Below are 20,283 nucleotides of genomic sequence, written 5' to 3'. Positions count from 1 at the left end.
GGGGAACCCGCGTCCCCCCCGCCCGGTGTCCCCTCGGGGGATCGAGCCTGTGGCGGCCATTGCGGGGCGGCGCCCTCGGACTACGGCTCCCGTGATGCCCCGCGAGAGGGCGCGCGGCGATGACACGCGGCGCCTCGCGCCTGACGATGCGGCGGGGGTAACATGGCGGCCTCGCGGTGGCGGCGGTGAAGGTGAGAGCTGGGGCGGCGCATCGTGATGGGGGAGGCGGGAGCCTCTCCAGGTCTGGACGGGCTCTTGGGGGGGGTCGCCTCCTGGGCGGCAGGGACGGGAGGACCCGCGGGGCAGGGTCTTTCTGCCCTCCGAGGCGCGCGCCGCGCTGTGGGGGCGGCAGGGGGGCGCTTCCCGCCCTTTGCCGTGCACGCGCCGGCTGCCGCCCTCCCGCCCGTCCCCTGAGGTGTGAGGAGAAGGTGATGGGGCCGCATTGAGACCGCAGCTGGAGTATTGTGTCCAGTTCTGGGCCCCTGAGTTAAGAAGGACAGGGAACTGCTGGAGAGAGTCCAGCGCAGCCACCAAGATGCTGAAGGGAGTGGAGCATCTCCCGTGTGAGGAAAGGCTGAGGGAGCTGGGGCTCTGGAGCTGGACAAGAGGACACTGAGGGGTGACCTCATTAATGTTTACAGATATCTAAAGGGTGAGTGTCAGGAGGATGGAGCCAGGCTCTTCTCGGTGACAACCAGTGATAGGACAAGGGGTAATGGGTGCAAACTGGAACACAGGAGGTTCCACTTAAATATGAGAAGAAACAACTTCTCAGTGAGGATAACAGACACTAGAATAGGCTGCCCAGGGGGGTTGTGGAGTCTCCTTCTCTGCAGACATTCCAACCCGCCTGGACACCTTCCTGTGTAACCTCATCTGGGTGTTCCTGCTCCGTGGGGGGATTGGACTGGAAGAGCTTTTGAGGTCCCTTCCAACCCCTGACATTCTGGGATTCTGCGGGGCTGCCCGGAGCATCAGCCCAGCGCATCCCCCGGGCGCTGGGATGGCGGGGGAGCAGAGCTGGGCCGGTCAGGGAGCTCGGCAGCCCGTGTCCCTCATCCCCTGGTCGCTCTGCCACAGGGACAGGCTGGACTCGGCGTCACTGAAAGAGCTGCGGGCTGGAGGCTGGCGAGGGGGACGGCAGGAGAGCTGCAGTCGTTCGTATTCAAGAGAGACTCAAGCTGACCATGCCTGACTTGTGAAAACATAACTCATCCTGAAAGTAAGCAGAGGGAGACGTGATTGCTGGGGGCTGTTGACCTGAAGGGAGAACAAAGATGGATTTTTATTATTATTATTATTTCTGATGTTTGAGTAATTTGCTCTTGTAGAAAGTGGAGCAATTTCTTTGTGGAAGAAAAAAGTTATTTTTAAAACCTGTATTTATCTAATTCTTGGTGGGATGCTTAGTTAGCTGGCACTTGGTGAGCCACCGTTGTTTGCTGGATTTTTCCCTGTAGCGCGATGTCCCTGTTGTTCACTCGTTCCAAGTCAATAGTTGCAGTGAAGAAGGACAAGAGACACATGGCTGAAGTAAATGCTTCTCCGCTTAAACATTTTGTCACTGCAAAGAAGAAAATCAATGGTATCTTTGAGCAGCTGGCTGCATACATCAATGAGAGCTCCTTGTTCCTGGAAGGTAAGCTGAATTCTTGAACTGCAAGTGTGTAACTGCTTCACCCACATAGAGTTCCCCAAACACACACCAAAACCCCTCGTTCAGTTAAATGACATCACTATACCTGTGCTTATTTATATGTCCATGTGTGCTTATATATTGGTATTTACAAGGAGAACAGGAAATTATTTGGTTGGATTTGGATGGGGTTCAGGTTTCACATTTTAAAGCAGACAAGTTCACAAATGTTATGAAACTGAGCTAGTTATTAAGCTGTGCTTGGCCTATACAAGACCCTTTAGGTTTTTTACCTGTAATTCTTTCAGTATTCTTACCTAGACATGTCATTGCTAGTGATGTGTACCTTATGCCCAAAATTGGCTTTAGCAGCTTAATACACAGACAGAAAAATTTTATTCGAGGGTATTGGAGTGTTGGAAATGTTTGCTGTGTTCTGTTTAAGGCAGTCCTGAGGATAAGGGTGGTTATTAGATACATAGAAGAAACCATCTGATATAAAATTGCCTCAGGGTGTAATTGCGTGTGTCAAGATCACCCACACAGTCTTTGGGACACAGATAAACCTCTAGTCGTGTGTGTTACATCATGAAGAGTGCACCCAGTACTGAGGCAGGTGATTTGGAATTCAGAGACATGATATAATTTTTGTTTTAGAAACACACAGGAACATAGAGCTTGATCCTGTCACCACAGAAGAGCAGGTACTGGAAGTCAAAGGCTACCTGTCAAAAGTCAGTGGCATTAGTGAAGTGTTGGCAAGACGACACATGAAAGTTGCTTTTTTTGGAAGGTGAGTCACGTGCTTATGTTGCCTACGCTCCCCACTCAGTAAGGTGACTGGCATTTTTAGGATTGTAGCCAGTAAAAAATATTTATAGAAACCCTAATGCTCCAGCTTTTGCTTGTAATTTGCATGTTCCTGGTATTAGTCCTTTTGTAAATTGGAAACAAATACTGCCGTGCATAATTCTTTGATTTGGAAGAATTCTTACAATAAGAAAATAGAAAAGTCATCTTTTAAGTTTCCTGTGGCATCTAAATTGTTAATACTTTTGATACTGCTTGTTTTAGAGAACTTGCTTTCTGTAGTATGAAAGCAAGAGGCCTAGCTATAACATTCTTCAATCTGACTTCAGGACAAGCAATGGAAAAAGCACTGTGATAAATGCCATGCTATGGGACAAAGTCCTTCCTTCAGGAATTGGACACACCACTAATTGTTTCCTGCGTGTAGAAGGGACTGATGGACATGAAGCTTTCCTGCTCACGGAAGGCTCAGAGGAAAAGAAGAGTGTTAAGGTACAATTTCCTTAAGCATAAGATAAAGCAGAAGAGCTCTTCAGAAGCGCCAGAAATTGAAAGAAACAAGAAAATAAAAGCACTGTTAATAGATTTCACAATTAAGTATTTTAATTATTAAAGGAGTAGAGATGAAGAACGGCGTTTTTTATGATGTAGGAAGGGAGGAATGGAGCAAGATATAGCATGGAAATTGTTCATTTTATGAAAAAGATATGTTTATTTGTTAGTGATAGCAGGGAACCAGAACGATGACTCAGGAGGTTCTGAGCTCTGTGTGACTAACAGAAGGCACTGACTTCCTGGTAATTCCTCAGTAGCCTTTTGTGACAGGAAAATTTCTCATAAACTCCAACTAAGTGCTCGCCTTTTGACTGGGAGACTCAAGCAAGTTTTATGTTGAAAACCTTCCAAGGAGAAAGTGATTTGGGGTTGGGTTTTATCTTGAATTGTCTGTGAACAGCCCTGAAGGAGAGATAATTGTGTTAATGGGTCTTAGTGTATGCAAAGTGTTATAAATTATCCGTCTTTTTAACAGACAGTAAACCAGCTGGCTCATGCCCTTCATCAAGATGAACTTCTGAATGCTGGCAGCCTAGTCAGCGTAATGTGGCCTAATTCCAAATGTCCTCTCTTAAAGGATGACCTGGTGCTGATGGACAGGTGAGAAATAGCTTTCTTTCCTTTCCTGCTTATCAGAGATTAATTACAGAAATGTTCGTTAAATTTTTATTTGAAGACATCAAGGAAATTGACCCTGTTCTATCTATGACAGTGACTAAAGTCCTTTGCTGTAGTTAGCAGTCAGAGTTTCTCTTGATTGGTGCTTCGTTTTAGTCTGTACTCTGTGTCACTTCAGGACGGTGTAGCTCAGATGTGGGAAATTAATGCCTTGAAAAACTGAAACGTATTTCTTATTAACTTTTTAATCCTATTATTTGCTGTTCTCACAGCATTGTAATGTCTCTTTTTATTGCTAGCCCTGGCATTGATGTAACCACAGAGCTGGACAGCTGGATTGACAAATTCTGTCTAGATGCTGACGTATTTGTCCTCGTGGCAAATTCTGAATCAACGTTGATGCAAACTGTATGTTCAAGTCCACTTGTTCAGTGAATTTAGCTAAAAGTTTTTTTAAATGACATATTAATCTTAAGAGGTTTTGTCCCATTTTGCTTAGGAGAAGCAGTTCTTTCACAAGGTGAATGAACGTCTGTCTCGACCCAATATATTTATTTTAAATAACCGCTGGGATGCATCTGCCTCTGAACCAGAATACATGGAAGAGGTTTGTGATGTGTTTAAATTCCTTCTCTTTGCATGGATATTATCGAGTCCATTTTGCCTCTGGTCATTGCGGGTAGAATCAAAGTGTTGGATGTAATTGTTTTACAGTTTGGGTTTTTATTACCACAGTGTGGAGACTAGGGGGAGCATAGACTGTAGAGCAGTGGTCAGGACGTGACTCTTGAAATTTCTGAGCTGTAAATCAGGAGTTTCCCAGGGGAATTTTGAAGTTAGATCACTTAGATTGCTCTTCTGGAATCTTCCAGAAGCTAAGTTGATTTTTTTTAATATTGTTTTGTTTTGGTAGCTTAGACTAGCAGAAGGCATCTGGGTGCCTGGACTCACCTTTAAGAGATGGAGCATAAAGTGGATTTAACTGCATGTGGGGCTTATCCTGTTTATCCCTCAGGTGCGTCGGCAGCACATGGAGCGCTGTACCAGTTTCCTGGTAGATGAGCTGGGTGTGGTGGATCGAGCCCAGGCAGGAGATCGAATTTTCTTTGTGTCAGCAAAAGAAGTGCTGAATGCCAGGATTCAGAAGGCTCAAGGGATGCCAGAAGGAGGTGAGGAAAGCTAACAGAAACTTTCCATTTTCTTATACAGAAGAAAATAGAGAATATCTTGTTAAAAAAAAAAAAAAAAAAAAAAAAAGATTAAATTGGGGTGGGTCAGATTATTAATAGAATGGTCAAAAAAAAGAGGTGACTTAGCAGCACTTTTGCATTGTCTTCAAGGTAAAGCAGGAGCATTTCCTGATGTCCAACATGTGATTGCTTTGTCAAAACTCAAGTGGTTGTTTTGTACTTTCTCTCAGGTGGAGCATTGGCAGATGGATTTCAAGTAAGAATGTTTGAGTTTCAGAACTTCGAGAGAAGATTTGAGGTGAGTGTAAATGTGTGCTAACCTTCTGTTTAGATTTTACTCCTGAAAGGCTGGGGACTGAAATTTATAAACACGGAGTGGGACCACATTTTGGAAACAGATTACACGGGAAGGGGAAGTTGTGTTAGTGTGCTTCTGCCTTCTAATCTTGGCTGCCTTTTGCATACAGGAATGTATCTCACAGTCAGCAGTAAAAACAAAATTTGAGCAGCATACGGTGAGAGCAAAGCAGATCGCGGAAGATGTTCGTCTCATCATGGATTCTGTGCATATTGCTGCCCAGGAACAGCGGTGAGGAGAGCTGATGCTTGGTGCTTGTGTAACTGAAGCTTGTATTCTGGGAGAAATCTAAGGGAATAGGAGCATTTGAAATGCAAAGTAGAATACAGCGTTTTTGGAAGTGGGAAGGACAAGTACCAGTAATCTTGCTTCTATTGAATTGTGAAACCATTGGGTGAATAACCTTTTTTTGTCCTGTGCCTTGTGTATGTAATGTATTGTAGGTAGTGACACGTTTTGTTGTTGAGTGGGAGAATCTGCCTTGTTTCTGGCATTCAAATGGTATTTGGTGATCAAAAGTGCATTTATCTGGCTTTTTGATGGGCACTTTTTTTTTTTCACCAGAGTTTACTGTCTGGAAATGCGAGAGGAACGACAGGAACGTTTAGGTTTTATTGACAAACAGCTGGAGCTCCTTACTCAAGACTACAAGCGGAAAATAAAGCAGATCACAGAAGAAGTGGAGAGGCAGGTAAGGAAGAGTGGCTGCAGAAAAAGTGATTGTCTGAAACAGCTACCAGCACTTCATTTTTCACAAGTCTTAGATTGCCTCAGTCTTTTTCTGTCCATGTTGTTATACAGAGCATAGATCTACATGCTGCTCAGCCACCTTATTTGTTTGCAAGTCAGCAACATCGCGTTTTGCATTTGGCACACAATGGCCACATGGCGCTGCACAATCATAGTGTCTAGTGTTCCGTAGTGCTTACTAAGAAGTGCATGTCTTCGGTGCTTTTCCATCTCTCCTGAGGACAGAATATCTAGAAGCTGTTTTGTGCTGTTTCTCTAGGTGTCAAATGCAATGGCAGAAGAAATCAGACGGCTTTCAGTGTTGGTAGATGAATACCAAGCAGACTTCCATCCATCTCAAGTAGTTCTTAAAGTTTATAAAAGTGTAAGTGATGTTTGCGTCTTACAGGTCACTTAAGGAACTTAAAGTGGCCTTTTTTTAGCTGCGAGTCAGTTGTTACGCCAGCTCTTTGAAATGCTTAACATTCTTCAACTAAGATATGAGCTAAGCTTTTCATATTGGGAAAAAGCTTTTCTTAGAATGTTCCTTATATTGGATGGCTTCTGTGAAGAGTGAACATCATAAAAAAAAAAAAATATTTTTTTTAATAATCTTAGTGATAAATTGATGCATATATGCTGTATCACATTGTATAGATCAAACAGAACTTTTCCTAGACTACAGAGTACATGTGAGATTTCTTGATTTGCTTTTTCCTCCACTGAAGAATGGGGAAGAAAAATGAAACTAATATTAGAACAATGAGCAGACAGAATGCGTGCTCCTGTTCTGGGAGGGTTTTTTTAACTGGCAAGCTCTAGCACCCACAGCCTGCATCTTACCTATGTTTATTTTAAGTTTAATAACCCTTTTTTTGTTTGTCAGGAGCTGCATAAACATATTGAGGAAGGCCTGGGTCGTAACATGTCGGATCGTTGCTCCAATGCAATTGCAACTTCCCTGCAGACAATGCAACAAGAAATGATAGGTCAGTTCAGCAGGCAATATTTCCCTTTATCTTTCCTATAACTGTAATGCAAACCAACTAGGTAGGGGTTCTGGGCTTTTCTTTAATCTGATGGCTGATGTGCAGCTGGCATCAGGACTAGTTATTCCTGCTTTTTTCCACTCTGTCTGAAGTTGTGCAGTGATTTGGTAACGGATACATACAATCAGCTTAATTCTGCATGACAGAAGGGAACAGTGACTTTGGAAACTTGGGTGATTCACAGACCAAGATCTAATGAAATGTGAATGACTTGTAACTAGGTGCCTGTCTGAATATAAGATGTAAGAGGAGTATCGTGTCTAAATGCTTTTAGAACTGGCCTTCAGATTCTGTTTTCCAAGTTATTGCTAAACTGTAAACTTCGCCAGCTACCTGTAAGGGTTTGGGAGAGTCCATGGAAAGATTTCCTTCTGAGTTGATCTGTAAAACTAAGAATTGAATAGTAATTTGTGATGTATCTCTTGCTTTGCAACGTGCTTGGCTTTAGGAAATTTAAGGGACTAAGAAAAATAACTCTTGAGGAGGGAACATCCCAGAACCACCCTGATTACAGAGTACAAGTCTGGTTAATTTTTGTGAACTCAACATCCATTTTTTGAATGTTTCTCTTTTCCATCTGTGCAGATGGTTTAAAGCCCCTTCTCCCAGTCTCTTTGCGGGGCCAGGTAGACATGTTAATTCCCCGACAGTGCTTCATGCTCAGCTATGATCTGAACTGTGACAAGCTTTGTGCCGACTTCCAAGAGGACATAGAATTCCATTTCTCTCTTGGATGGACGATGCTGGTGAACAGGTTTTTGGGGCCAAAGAATGGTCGTCGGGCCTTGATGGGCTATAATGACCAGGTAGGTAGAATACCTCATTGAGTGGTCAGGGGTAGATGTGATATTCATCATTTTGGTAGTTGCTGAAGTCTTCTTGGTGGGAAGGGCAGTGGCTTGCCTTCTCTTATTCTGTATTTTTTGTTTTGTCACTGTTTTTCTAATTAGGTTCAACGCCCTTTAACACCAGCAAATCCCAGTCTGCCTCCTTTGCCTCAGGGCTCTATGACACAGGAAGAGCTCATGGTGTCAATGGTGACAGGACTGGCCTCATTAACCTCCCGAACTTCCATGGGGATCATCGTGGTTGGTGGCGTGGTGCGTTGGCAATCCAAGCAGTATTTATTTAAATAAAGTTGGGGCACTGACTTGAAAGTGCTCGCACTGCTGAGCATAGATATTTGCTATCCACGGATAGTGAAATACTTTATCCTTTGTTCTTCCATTTGGGTATAAATATTTATTTAAGAGAAAATCAGTACCTCCTGCTTTTCTGTCTTTTGAACATAATGAATGTTTTGGATCTCAAATCTCCCCAGCCTGAAGAGGCATAAGACATCTAGCTCAAGTTGCACGGTAACTCCAGATCTTGTTGTGGCAGGGTCTAAGTTTTTCTAGTGCCAGTTCCATACCTACATGCTGTTCCAGTGTCACAGGTGAATTCTCAAACGGGAGGTGGTTGCTTAAAAACATCTTTTACTTCAGAAACAGGGATTCTGTGAACCATACAAAGTTCATTTGCACTTGCAGATATTTAAATATACTGGGAAGGTTAACCCATACAGAACCCAGATAGTTTAAGTTGGGTATTTTTATTTTATGGACTGGACATCAGCAGTAAGCTGCCTGAACAATGAAACCACTTGCAAGTCAGGGTTGATTTTCACGTGCCTAGAATGTAAGTACGATGCTCTGTGCACTGTTTTTAGGAGTTATCATCATTCCTAGGTGATGATCATGTCTTTTGTTTTTCCTTGTACTTTTTTTTAGGTCTGGAAGGCTGTGGGTTGGAGACTGATTGCTCTCTCCTTTGGCCTTTATGGGCTCCTTTATGTATATGAGCGACTCACCTGGACCACAAAAGCGAAAGAGAGAGCTTTCAAACGGCAGTTTGTAGAGTACGCTGGTGAGAAATTGCAGCTCATCGTCAGTTACACAGGTTCTAATTGCAGCCACCAAGTTCAACAGTGAGTTGCCTGTATTCAGTTAAACTTTATCTGAATTCTGTTGTTTTGGGTTTTTTTTAATGATGTTCCTTGTTAAAACAAGATAAATCTGCATATTGAATTCCAGGTTGAAAAATGTGTAATAGTACATGTGTTTTAAAAGAACATTAGAGTTTTTGAATCACCAATGTAGTATTTGGGTGCTGTTACGCCTTAGTCTTAATGTACTTCTGTCTCCCAAGTCAAGTTGCACTGATGCTTGTGCAAAAGTGGAAAGATGAGCACCTGAGTCAGTATTGTCATCACTGTACACCAAGGGATTTATTCCTTGAATTTGCTGCTTGATCTTACCTTTCTTACCTTCCGTCGTATCCAACTATTCTCTTTGTTTCTTAGAGAGCTTGCTGGAACATTTGCTCATTTGTGTCAGCAAGTGGATGTCACGCGGGAGAATCTTGAGCAGGAAATTTCTGCCTTGAATAAAAAAATTGAAGTTCTGGATTCACTGCAGAGCAAAGCAAAACTGCTCAGGTGAGATTGTATTGTCGTTTGCATACAGTTGATTTTTACGTGATTACCCCAGGATGTTCAGCCTAGGGTGTATCTTTGAATGCAGTCCTTCTCTCATAGCTTTTGATGTGCAGATATCAGCAGCTTTTTCTACTAAGCTGTGTTCCCTTTCAGAATGTACCTTCCCATGTACTGTCAGCAGTCTCCCACAAAACACTTTTTCTTTCTTGTTTTTAGTTTGTTTGGAATTACAGTTGCTTTCCATTTATCAAACATCCAGCCTTCCTACAAACTGCTTCAGGCCGATATAAAATTATGCAAAAAGTCTCACCCTTGCCTTTGTACATGATTGTCTGATGTTTTTCTTCACCCTGCAAATGTCGTTGGGAAGAATTTTTCAAACATTCCATATCTACACGGCAAGATCAATGTGAAGTTGTAACCAAGATCTCTGTTTACGTGTCAAAGCCTAGGGACTTTGGCAGGGAAGCATTCCTGACCTGGGGAAGGTCAAGGAATAGCTGCAGCATTTTGGAGTGGACTTCTGGCTCTCCTCTGCATGCTTTGCTGTTCCCTCGTTTTAGTTGTGTTTCCTTCGGATTGCTGTGAGAAGAGGTGTTTTACTGGCCTAATGGAGACTTTCTGTCCTTGCAGGAATAAAGCGGGTTGGCTTGACAGTGAACTCAACATGTTCACACATCAGTACCTGCAGCAAAGCAGATAGTGTGGAAAGAAGAGAAAACCAACACTGTTTCCCTTCAGTGCTCTCTTAATTACTGCAGAGAACATGGTGGGTGATGGAATTCCCTAAAGGGAGTGAGCAAAAGCCTGTTGCTACGTTTCCAGTTGCTGTGTGAACAGTAGGATTCTGCTTCCCGGTTTTGTGTCCCACCTTTAAACACTAGCTGATTACTACTCTTCTTTTTCCTTCTTGTGAGACGAGGCTACTGCAGGAGGAATGTGTACTTCATACATTTACAGGGGGCTTTTTAAAGCAAAATCAAGTACAGTAGCAAGTTTAAAACAAGCAAATGTTTATCAGGTTGAAAGTTATTCTGACACCTCTTTATGAAGTCATTCATTTTACTACACAAAGATAGAACTTTTGACTTCCAAGCCCCAAGTTTATGTATGTGTGACAAGCAGTTTGTCTAAACACAGATCCCATGCACACAGATATAATGATGGTTTCACAATGTATTTATAGCACGTGCAGGCCCACTTCCTAGGTTAATATTCCATTATTATAGAACATGACAGAGAATCGCCATGTTCATTGAAAGGTTTATTACTGTCAGTATGTTTAGACCTATGAACAAAACCCAGTTCTCTTCCAGAGCAAGAGGGACTAAGATTTTGCTTTGGTAAGCTTATTGTCTTTGGTTCTTCCTCTTGAGTAATGCAGTCTGGCCCATTTCACATCATGGACAAACAGATTGCAAAGACCTGACTAGCTCCTGTGAAGGAGGTAGCGCTGATAGTTGGCACCTTGTTGAGGAAGAAAAATAGGAAAGAAAAGCCAGTTGACAGAATGTAATGAACTGCCTTATGAGATAAGTTGATGAATGCGGGGTTGTTTTGGAAATGCACAGCTGTGTTTTCTGGAAGCAGGCCTTTGGAATTCCATTAACCACTGTTTGGCCACAAGAACAGCATGTGGATTACAAGCTGTAAGAGATTTTGCTTATTGTAGAGTTCCCATAGGATGTTACAGTCCGTGCAGTAATTTGATTTCCTGTTGTTTCCCTTCTTTTAAAGTATGAGAATGAGCTGGCAAGTGCAGCTCCTCTGGGGCAGGGGGAGACCTGTCCCTTGTATTTCATGACAGGGCAAGAATGGGTTAAGGCAATTAATTTTATTGAAGATATTTTTTATTTGCAAATAGATAAAATTTATCTGTTAGTTTTGTCCTGAAGCAATTTTCAATTTGGGGTGTAAGATTTTGGAACTAGAACTTGAGTCTCTTCCTGTTGGAACTGATAGATGAGAAATTCGCACTGATTTCAGTAGTACCAGATTCAGGTTCCAATGTTGCAAAGTTTCTTTTCCACTTGGTGGGTCAGTATTTTGCCATGTGTAAGTATAACCTTTGTATTCCCCACAAAATGTCTGAGGAATCCAGAATCAGATCCTGTAGTTCTGAGGTTAGTGACACCCTAAATCTCTTCAGCATCAAACTTTAGAGAATATGGGCTATCTTTGAGGAGTCCCAGCTGAATTCAGAACTACTAAGAGTTGTTTTCTTATTGACAATGAGACTTTTCACTTGAACATGCTATCAGCTGGGCTTAAGATTTCTCGTTCATTGCTCAGGTGTGAATATTTGTGCATGTGACAAGTCCCCTGGTTCGTGTGTCGCAAAAGTTTCAGAAAGAAGAAACTGCCTGATACTTGAGGGAGTTAAAATAGTGAAATGTCAGTAAGTACTTTAGGCTCTTCTAAGATTTCCAGTAAGAGTTGAAGTATCTTAATCGTGTAGGAGCTGGCAGTGAGACTTTTGTTATGTCCCTGAAATGCAGGAGGCAAACAAACCTTTCACTTCCAGTAGACAGCTTTGAATCCAACCCAAGCAGAAAAACTGTTTTCATTAGAGGACTTCCATGGCCGTGGTCAGTTTCCTCAGGCAACTACCGGGACATAAATGTGGCTTGGATCAGATCAGAGAATGAGTAAGAAAGAAATTTGAGCCCTTGCCTTTGGAACTATGTTTTCTAGGCTTGTGATGAAGTACACCGGAGTAAGTGGAATCATCCACTGTTATTCTGCTGCAGGTATTATGTGAATAAATGTGGATGTCTGGTCTCTCAGGCTGCCACGTACACATTCATGCACTATGCTTTTGAGTTAAAATGTTAAGTACATCCCTTATACACCACAAAATTGTCAATTCCAGGTAGAGGGAGATGATGATGTACTACTACTCAGCAGCTCTGGGCTAGCCAAAACGCTGACCTTGCTTTTGAAGACGTGCTGTTAGCGTGTCTTCAGCAGCCTTTAGGGGAAATCTGATAAATGAGCTGATGTGAAGCATCTCTGATCTGTAAAGGGCAAAGATATTGGTGGATTCTTAGAATCTGGTGTCTTGCCAATGTGTATGTTTCTGACACTGTCCAGATTTTGGTGGTGTAGGCATTCTCAGTGTTGTGCTGAAACCCAACCTATAGAACGAAGGAAAGAACCACCTGGATTTTTTTAAACAGCAAAACTAACATGGGAGAGAAGAATTTTTACATACGTATATAACCCTTGTCCCTACAAGCCTGAGTAATCTAGAATCGAGCTTTTAACAGAAAGCCCTATGAGCTGGATTCCTCTTAAATAAAATACAGCTGTACTTCTTTTAATTCAGAGTGGTGGAAGAATGAACACTATTAGCAAGGAAGCAGTTCTTTGCTTTTCATAAAGAATGATAAACTAATCCTGTGAACAGGTGATTTCAAAAGCAATCATCCTCCAACTCTTATTAAAGGAGGTCAGCTAAATGCACTTTATCTTATTGCTGCTACTTATTTTTCCTCATTGTGTTATGTTGATGGAGCTCTTCAAAATACTCTTACCAGTGAGTTTTCCCTCTGCTGTATTTAAGGTGATAAATTTGCATGAATTATTCCTGTATCAATGCTGTAAACAATGGAAACCAAAATAAAAATGAATTGGAAAAGTATTTCTCCGGATGTGTTCTGCGTGTTGTGATACAAAGTCTTCAAGTGTAAGTATAATATATTTGGAGAATGATATGCTGCCCTATTGTAGTAAATTGCCTGTTTGACGACAGTGACTTGTTATCTGTGTTCTTGCTATGTAAATTAATGAGACCAATAATGCTGAATTATCTGATGGGGAGGCTTGAGAGATTCCTTCTTAAGCTATACTAAAAATGTCAATATTGAATCAGTGCTTTCTTGAGAATATTGTGGGAAATAATGGTCAGCAAGTACTGTGTTAACTGTGGTGAACCAGTACTCTCGGTTGATAAGATTACACGGTGTGTGAGAAGGCGGCAGGTTTCTAGTGATACGTTTTCAAAACAGCTCCCGTTCAGCTTCTGGGGGAAGCTCAGAGGATGAGCTGTGGCCATTTAATGAACCCAAAAGGAGCAAGTTTGGGGCCCCGTCCTGCCCGTGACCGCGGGCCGGGGTTGCGGCCGCCGGGGCCGGGCGGTGCCTGAGCCCCGCGCATGCCGGGAGCGAGGGGCGGGCCCAGCCCCGCTGCGCCGCGGGAACGGCCGGGCCGGGGCTGCCCGGGGGATTCCCAGCGTCGGCTGCAGCGAGGGCGGGGACCCGCCGGCGGTGGGGCCCTCCCGGCTGCGGGATCGCCGGGGTGCCGCGCAGGTGGGCCCGGATACGCGGAGGCGGCGGGAGGGGAGCGGGGGGAGTCTGAACGGCTGCAGTGCTTGGCCTGGTCAGACTGGCGGGCTCCCCACGCCGTACCCTGCAGGGAAGCTTTAGCGGATCTCTGTCGGCTGCTAGACTTGCCTTTTAAAGACGAAAGGGGAATTTTACAGTGCCAACGGCCAACTGCCCTTCCTCCTGGCCACGGAAGAGCCAAACCAGCGTGTATGCGCACAAACAGCTCTGGGAAGCCCTCCGTAGGTGTTAGACAACTTTCTTGGAGAGATGAGAATGCTTAGTTCCCAAGACGACTATTATCTATTTTTCTTAGCTGTGAGAAGCTAAGCTCTTTTTTACAAAGTATTCAGACCAAAGCAGTTTCATACCCTTGAGCCCCTGGGGTTGAGCATGAAGGCCTAACAGCTTATGCTAAGAGTGGATCTCATCTGGTAAAACCCTTCCAAAAAGTCCCCTGACTAATGTTATTTTCAGAGTATTTGCTTTTCGATGAGAAATGTAGAGAGGGTGCTGTTAGCTTTGTCCTGTGAATACTGTGGGAACTCTGTTCAAATGATCTCAAATTCAGTTCCTCAAGACTGATATTCCTATTTGTGTCTAGTAGCGTGCTTCTCATTTATTGTAACAAAAAGATTTGTAGTTTTTTTTAATTGTTAGCACTGCTCTTCCTTCCTCCCAGTGCTTTTGTAGAGCATATGCATTTGACTCCATGCATCCAGTTGCCAAGGTAGCAGGCACAAAAACAAACCAGGTGAGTTTTGGAGATCCTTCAGGGATCCTTCAGAACAAAAGGTCCTAGAGAAGCACAGTTTCACTTGAGAACATAATTGATCACTCTAATCAAAAACGATGTGGGGGTTTGGCTTTAGGGTTTTGCTTTGTTTTATTTAAAAAACACTTCCTGCAAATTTAGAGGAGCTTATAATGTTGTAAACATGCTGAACAGCATAACAACCTTCCAATCAAACTAAGCTTTATTTATCTGTTAACCTCCCCACGCTTCTAATAAAGGGCAGTAACCTTTAGTGGTTAATGTGTGGGACTGGAATTGTCTGAGCCCTCATCCTGAGTCATAATTGAGCCTTTTGGAGTTTTCCTGCCTATGGAACGTGGAGGATGGTTTTGACTCAATATTTCTTTTGGATGTAGTACAAATATTCATCTCCACAACTTATACTTTGAACTTATGAGCATCCTGGTATTATCACAAATACATTTTGGTGAATTACATAAGGTTGTCCTAAGTATCAGCCTCGGAATCAGATGTCGCTTATTTGGCTTTTTGATGTGACTTTTTTTGTGTTTATGGTTCCCTCTGTAAGAATGTCTTGTCTCTGTCCAGTCAGCTACCAGTTTCTGGGTGCAAATATTTGACAGTACATCTGAGGGGAGAGAAGTGTGCAGTGGTGGTAGTTCTTAGCGTAAAGAGTTTTGAGACTGGCTGATTTCTCAGGAGCGATGATCAACACTCCCAATGTTTCAACAGCTCTAAGGGTTTTTGATGAGAAGTCCCCTGAAAGGGGTTTCTCCTGAGTCGTCGTCTTTACTCGATGTTCCATTTATATCATTCACGCTTCCTCTGGCTTTACAGGAAATTGTTTTCATAGGATGGAGTTAGAGCACCTGAAGAGGCTGCGTCAGGCTAACCAGGACCTTCTACGGAGGCTCAGAATGAAGCAGGAAGAGATCAGAAAAAGACTTCCCAGCAGGCCACTCGTTCCAGCATCTCTTCATAATAGAGCAGCTACCGAGAGATCTGTCCCTGTGCCCAAGAGAGGGGTACGTGTTGTGTCTGGGAGCTCTGGGAAGCAAATAGGCCTTGTGGCATTGCAGAACATAATCCTTTTGTTTCTTCTAAGCACAAAGGCTGAAAGTGTAGCAGTTCCTCAAACTGGGAAAAGCTGCATTTAAATGGAAGTAGACCCCTTTCTTACCTTCTCCAAACATTTCTTAATGTGTCATGAATAACATCAGGATTTGAGGGTTTTTTCTGTACAATGATTTGAGCAGACTAGCATGGGAGGTTGGTTTTTCTCGTGCTGAGTGAACTGTCCTAATGATAGGTATTTGTAGCATCATATGGTATGAGAGTGTCTGTCGTTACAGAAGGAAAACCAGGACAATGCTGTGAATTCTACATCTGAGTCTGCAGTGTTGGTGCCTGTGGAACCCAGAGTTTACACAGCCAGAGCAGCCCTCTGTTCATCTCTTAAATACAGCAGCAATGACAGAGGGGTTCAGCAAAGAGTGAAGATGCAGAAAGGAGTCGGTTTGGATTCCAGCTTTCCTGGTAATGAAAAGAATGTTACACCAGTGTCTGCGATCACTATGTGTGGCAGAGAAACTTCTAGAGTAGATAGAGATGGTCATGGTCAAAGAAGTCCAGAGAAAGAATCCTTCTGTCTGGGATATGGAGAGAACAGAAAACAGTCCGCTCTGCTACATGGTTTCCATGAGAAAAAACAGCCTGAGGATCATCTGGACCCATCAGTGAGCAGAATACAAAGTGAAGAGACCAGCAAGCCACATGTGGTCCTTAAAGAGCCCATAATCTGCAAATCAATCTTGCTGACATCTCAGTCCAAAGAGCTGAAGGTAAACGGTGAAACCAATGCTTTGCTTATTTTCATAAGTCAATAGGTGGATGGAGAGAAAGGGTCAGGAGAACATTGCTTGCCCTGTTCCCACTGTGCAAATTGGAAGTTGGGGTCAGAATTGTTCCCAACCGTAGCAGCCAGGGACTGTTGGCAGTTTGTTGAGGCCTTTCTTTCCTTAGCCCTTGAACCCAAGTCCAGAAAACTGGAGCACTTTGCTGTAAGACTCCTTGCCATCTGTGTATGTGATTCAGATGCTCAGGGAGAACAGGCTGGTGTGGTGTTGCTGCTCCATAGCTTGTTTCCATAAGCATGAAGAGCAGGGTATTGCTCGGATCATCTTCTTTTGAATGTACCTTTGAATGTCCTGCTAGATGTATAGGATATCTTTATGAATTGTTTTCTTCCCAGAAGGAAGCTGGTCATGTGACTTTTCAGCCTGACCCTGAAGAATATACTGTACCTGTGAGCAGCTGGTCTGCGCGTCCTTTTCTGGGCTACGACTGGATTGCAGGTGAATCCTAAACCTGAAAGCTCAGTGTGATGTGGTAATGTGAAGAGTTAAAACACAGTTTATCACCCCTTTAAGTTGAGGTGTGACAGAACTGCAGAGCTAGAGCCCATGTAGCAGGTCTCAGCAGAGGAGCTACAGTTTTGTCAGAAGCCATTCCCTGTCCAGAGGTGGCCTGCGCGTCGGTGAAGTGGCAGTGGTGTGGGAATCCAGGCAGCAAATGGCAAAACTGAGTGGGGTCAGAGGGGACACCAAGTCACTAAAACGAATGGGTGCAATAAGGGACCCAAACCATGCAGTACATCTCTGGTTTGACATGTTGGCATGCTCTTCTCATTGTCCATTTTGGTGCTTCAGACCTTTGGTTGTTTTGACTGTTTTGCGTGACACTTGCTTTGGTGATTTCCCAAATTTGCTAAATCCTTGAACTTTTCTCTTTCCTTGCTGTTCTCAGGGCTCCTAGATACCAACTCTCCAGTAGCAGAAAAGTCTGATCAATATTTTGCTGAGCTACATGAGTTCCGACAGGCCAACAAGGAAGCATGTATTAATGAGCAGAACCTGGAGTAAGTGGGCAGGGGGGAAGGGCTGAAGCAGCAATGTATCCGTTTAGCATAATGAGAAGTATGATCCGATTGGAGTGGAAGATGGTACAAGTGGTTTTGTAGCCCTTTATTTACCTCCCAAAAATAAATGTGGGGCTGTTCAGGGGGCCTGCCCCCCATCACTAACTGATGTATTTGTGTGTTTCTTTAGGCCCAAAGCTCTGGATTACATAGTTTCTGAACAAGAACCAGATTTGATAAGCGGTTCCCATAAATGTAAGATCAGATTTCATCCTAATCCAATTTCTGTGTACAAACAACTGAGCAGTATTTTCTTGTTGTTCTGAGAGAGCCCCACAATCATGCAACACAAGAATGTGTTGGTTTTAGCTGCAGTTTCTAATCCAGATTAAACTTCCTTCTCCAAAGATACTTGAGCCTTCTAGGGTTCCTCTCTCAGTGTCATCTTACTTTGTCAGGGTTTCTTGTAATTGGCTAATGTTCTGGTTTTAAGTTGAGGTTGAAATTTTGTTTTTGCTTTTTAGGAACTAATTTGGGGACAGGAAATGTAAACGATATTTCAGGAAAAGCAGCTCTTTCTATAGAATGCATATGTGGCACTGTGGTAGAACACAGCTTTGTTGACTGGGTTGAGGAAGCTTCTGACAAACTGGAAATACCATAATTGTTCGTTACTCTGTGGCAGGTGTTTACTGTTACCGATTAAACCAGCGCCTCTTCACTGTCCCTGTGGATTCAGAATCTGCTTGCCCTGTGTGTAAGATCCCACGTAGTCACCAGCCCCCAGAGACACTGGAAGAACCAGCCTATGTCAGGTAGTTAAGAACTATTGTTTTGTAATCTGCAAAACTTGAGACAATGGGGAAGAAAAAATTGATCTTGTGAGGGAGAAAATGGCATCAAAATAGCTGTTCTCAAGGTGGGGATATCTCCTGCTTAAACACTCACTACTGATCTTTCCCATAAGCAGACACAGTTTTGAACTCAGAATCTGAATGTACATGTTAAGTGTCTAACATCCTAATCCAAAACTGTTGGTTGACTTTGGGATTAGGCCCTTGGATTCCAAATAGATAAGGCATGCAGATTTCCTCCACCTTGTCAAAGATGTAGGCAATTATTTTCCGTTGTGTGGTTGCAGGGTCAGCATTCCCAGATCTACCCTTATGCCTGCCTACAAATACAAAGCCCATCGCAGGAAGAGCCTTGAACCAGTAGACAATCTAGCATTACCTTCGGTAAGTTGCTGTCTTGTTACTGATGCGGATGGCACAGCCCAGGCTGGGCATTGTTTTACAGCACAAGAAGGAAAGAGAATCTGTTACTCTCCTGGCAGGGTTTCCCCTAAAATTTCTCACCTGTGTCACTGAGATAGCAAGAAAAGCCATTGCTGTGTGCTTCTGAGTTCATACTTTAGCGTAACAGGAATAAAGTATATGACACATCTCCAAATCCTTTATTACACTGAGGAAAAAAGTGCCATATGGAGCTGTATGCTTCTGGGGCATGGTTCAGCTGACTTATTTCAACACAATGAGCCATGCGTAAGAATGCCTGTGTTTCTTTCCACAGATGTTAGAGAGTCTAAAAGACAAGGTTCCTTGAAGTATTCGCAGTGTAGAAGGGCCAGGCAAAATAAATTGTGGTAAAGTTGGCTTCAAAACTGGTTTTGTAGAGTCAGTCACGTATTCCGGCCGCTAGGCAATGCCACAGGCAATGTTATTAATCAGACCTAGGCCTGGCCTAGAGATTTCCAGGGAAGAGACAGGAAGAGGCCTGGTTTTGAGGTTTAGGGAACGGGATGAGTCAGTTGAGAAAGGTTCAGAGAGGTCAGGTGCTTGAGTTCACAAAGCGGGAGGTTGTTTTAGAAATAACTAGCCACTGAAAGGTGGAAGAGGGAAAAGCTATGCAGTTTTGCTTCGTTAGAGATGTCTTCTCTTTCCTGTTAGTCTCATAAAACTCGTCACAAATTAGTTAATTACCTGCTAAAACCTCCCTGTGGAGAAGTTATTATTTAGAACTAACAGGCCACAGTAGATTAAAGAGGGGAAAGCACTCTAATGCAGCATTCCCCTCTCTTTTCACAGCATTGTCTGGCTGGCTGGGAAAATGTCATCCCTTCCAGCAACCCCACCCTCAGCAGTTTGGATCTGCGAGCTTCACTGGAAGAGAACCCTTTTCACCATCCTCACCCGGTAAGAACAGCCTGTTAAGACTCCCTGGAAATGCTGTGAATTGCACAGATGGGAATTGCAATCCCGTCACTCTAAAGGTTATGATAATTGTCGATGACTGAGCAAACTTAAAATGCATGGAAGATTATCTCCTTGTCTCTTCTGGTGTTGCGCAAACTACTGTGCACAGACAGAAAAAGGCAAATGGAGCTGGATAACAGGCAAAAACCTGTTCAGCTCACCAATCTGCATCAAAATGGGAAAAGTCACTTTGGCATTCTTTGAGTAGTGTTCTCTTCATTTGGATTCCAGAACTCGGTGTCCAGAGTGTCAGGAGGAACCAGAACTGACCAGCTTCTGAACCTGACCCACTTGGCACGCTTCAGATTTGGCAGTGCTTCTCAGCAGAGGGAGCAAAGCAAACCTGGACGCTACAGAGCAGCTCCAAATTTAAATCCGACTGCCTCAACTCTGTGAACCACTGACTTGATTCCCCTGGGGAAGGAATGGGTGTGGAAACAACTCTATTTGGATAAAAATAAATCTTGGAACAGATTTTTCCTAGTTTTCGTAGTCATGCACATACGTGAGCAGCCAGTGCACATAGCTGAATGTCCAAACTCTCATACGTGCTTTTTCCCTTTTTCTTTTTTTACCTTTTGCAGCTATTTCTAAGCAGTTGCATG

General features: G+C 43.4%; 2 protein-coding genes across 5 annotated transcripts; both read left to right on the top strand.

Moving 5' to 3' along the window:
* The first annotated feature begins 140 nt into the window (after positions 1-140).
* Positions 141-13,067, top strand: MFN2 (mitofusin 2). The gene is made up of 19 exons (XM_082069627.1): positions 141-191; positions 1,081-1,222; positions 1,461-1,639; positions 2,294-2,429; positions 2,776-2,938; positions 3,477-3,601; positions 3,919-4,027; positions 4,119-4,226; positions 4,635-4,788; positions 5,040-5,107; positions 5,277-5,398; positions 5,732-5,858; positions 6,177-6,281; positions 6,783-6,885; positions 7,531-7,751; positions 7,896-8,045; positions 8,718-8,914; positions 9,290-9,424; positions 10,058-13,067. The coding sequence occupies exons 3-19, from the start codon at positions 1,465-1,467 to the stop codon at positions 10,125-10,127; spliced, it is 2,268 nt and encodes a 755-aa protein (XP_081925753.1). The 5' UTR covers positions 141-191; positions 1,081-1,222; positions 1,461-1,464; the 3' UTR covers positions 10,128-13,067.
* Positions 12,985-20,152, top strand: MIIP (migration and invasion inhibitory protein). 4 transcript variants are annotated; one of them, XM_082069637.1, is made up of 10 exons: positions 12,985-13,112; positions 15,344-15,531; positions 15,859-16,347; positions 16,758-16,860; positions 17,312-17,423; positions 17,614-17,678; positions 18,109-18,238; positions 18,565-18,661; positions 19,511-19,618; positions 19,910-20,152. In XM_082069637.1, exons 2-10 carry the CDS (start codon positions 15,361-15,363, stop codon positions 20,072-20,074), a joined length of 1,440 nt encoding a protein of 479 aa, XP_081925763.1. In that variant the 5' UTR covers positions 12,985-13,112; positions 15,344-15,360; the 3' UTR covers positions 20,075-20,152. The 4 variants fall into 4 exon arrangements, with proteins under 4 accessions (XP_081925763.1, XP_081925765.1, XP_081925762.1 ...); XM_082069639.1 differs by lacking the exon at positions 12,985-13,112 and adding an exon at positions 13,602-13,734 and having other exon boundaries at positions 16,761-16,860; XM_082069636.1 differs by lacking the exon at positions 12,985-13,112 and adding an exon at positions 13,602-13,734.
* Positions 20,153-20,283: the final 131 nt, after the last annotated feature.

The sequence above is a fragment of the Streptopelia decaocto genome (genome assembly GCF_964273445.1).
Source record: "Streptopelia decaocto genome assembly, chromosome: 20".
NCBI classification, from domain to species: Eukaryota; Metazoa; Chordata; class Aves; order Columbiformes; family Columbidae; genus Streptopelia; species Streptopelia decaocto.
This window is presented reverse-complemented; position numbering and strand designations above follow the sequence as displayed.

What these genes read in the sequence shown, in the direction of transcription:
- MFN2 (XM_082069627.1), top strand. Translation starts at nt 1,465, where the DNA reads ATGTCCCTGTTGTTCACTCGTTCCAAGTCAATAGTTGCAGTGAAGAAG. An exon ending in GACCTGGTGCTGATGGACAG is followed by an intron (nt 3,602 to 3,918) that starts GTGAGAAATAGC and finishes TTTTATTGCTAG; the next exon opens with CCCTGGCATTGATGTAACCA. An exon ending in AACCAGAATACATGGAAGAG is followed by an intron (nt 4,227 to 4,634) that starts GTTTGTGATGTG and finishes TTTATCCCTCAG; the next exon opens with GTGCGTCGGCAGCACATGGA.
- MIIP (XM_082069637.1), top strand. Translation starts at nt 15,361, where the DNA reads ATGGAGTTAGAGCACCTGAAGAGGCTGCGTCAGGCTAACCAGGACCTT. An exon ending in CTCAGTCCAAAGAGCTGAAG is followed by an intron (nt 16,348 to 16,757) that starts GTAAACGGTGAA and finishes TTTTCTTCCCAG; the next exon opens with AAGGAAGCTGGTCATGTGAC. An exon ending in ATTAATGAGCAGAACCTGGA is followed by an intron (nt 17,424 to 17,613) that starts GTAAGTGGGCAG and finishes GTGTTTCTTTAG; the next exon opens with GCCCAAAGCTCTGGATTACA.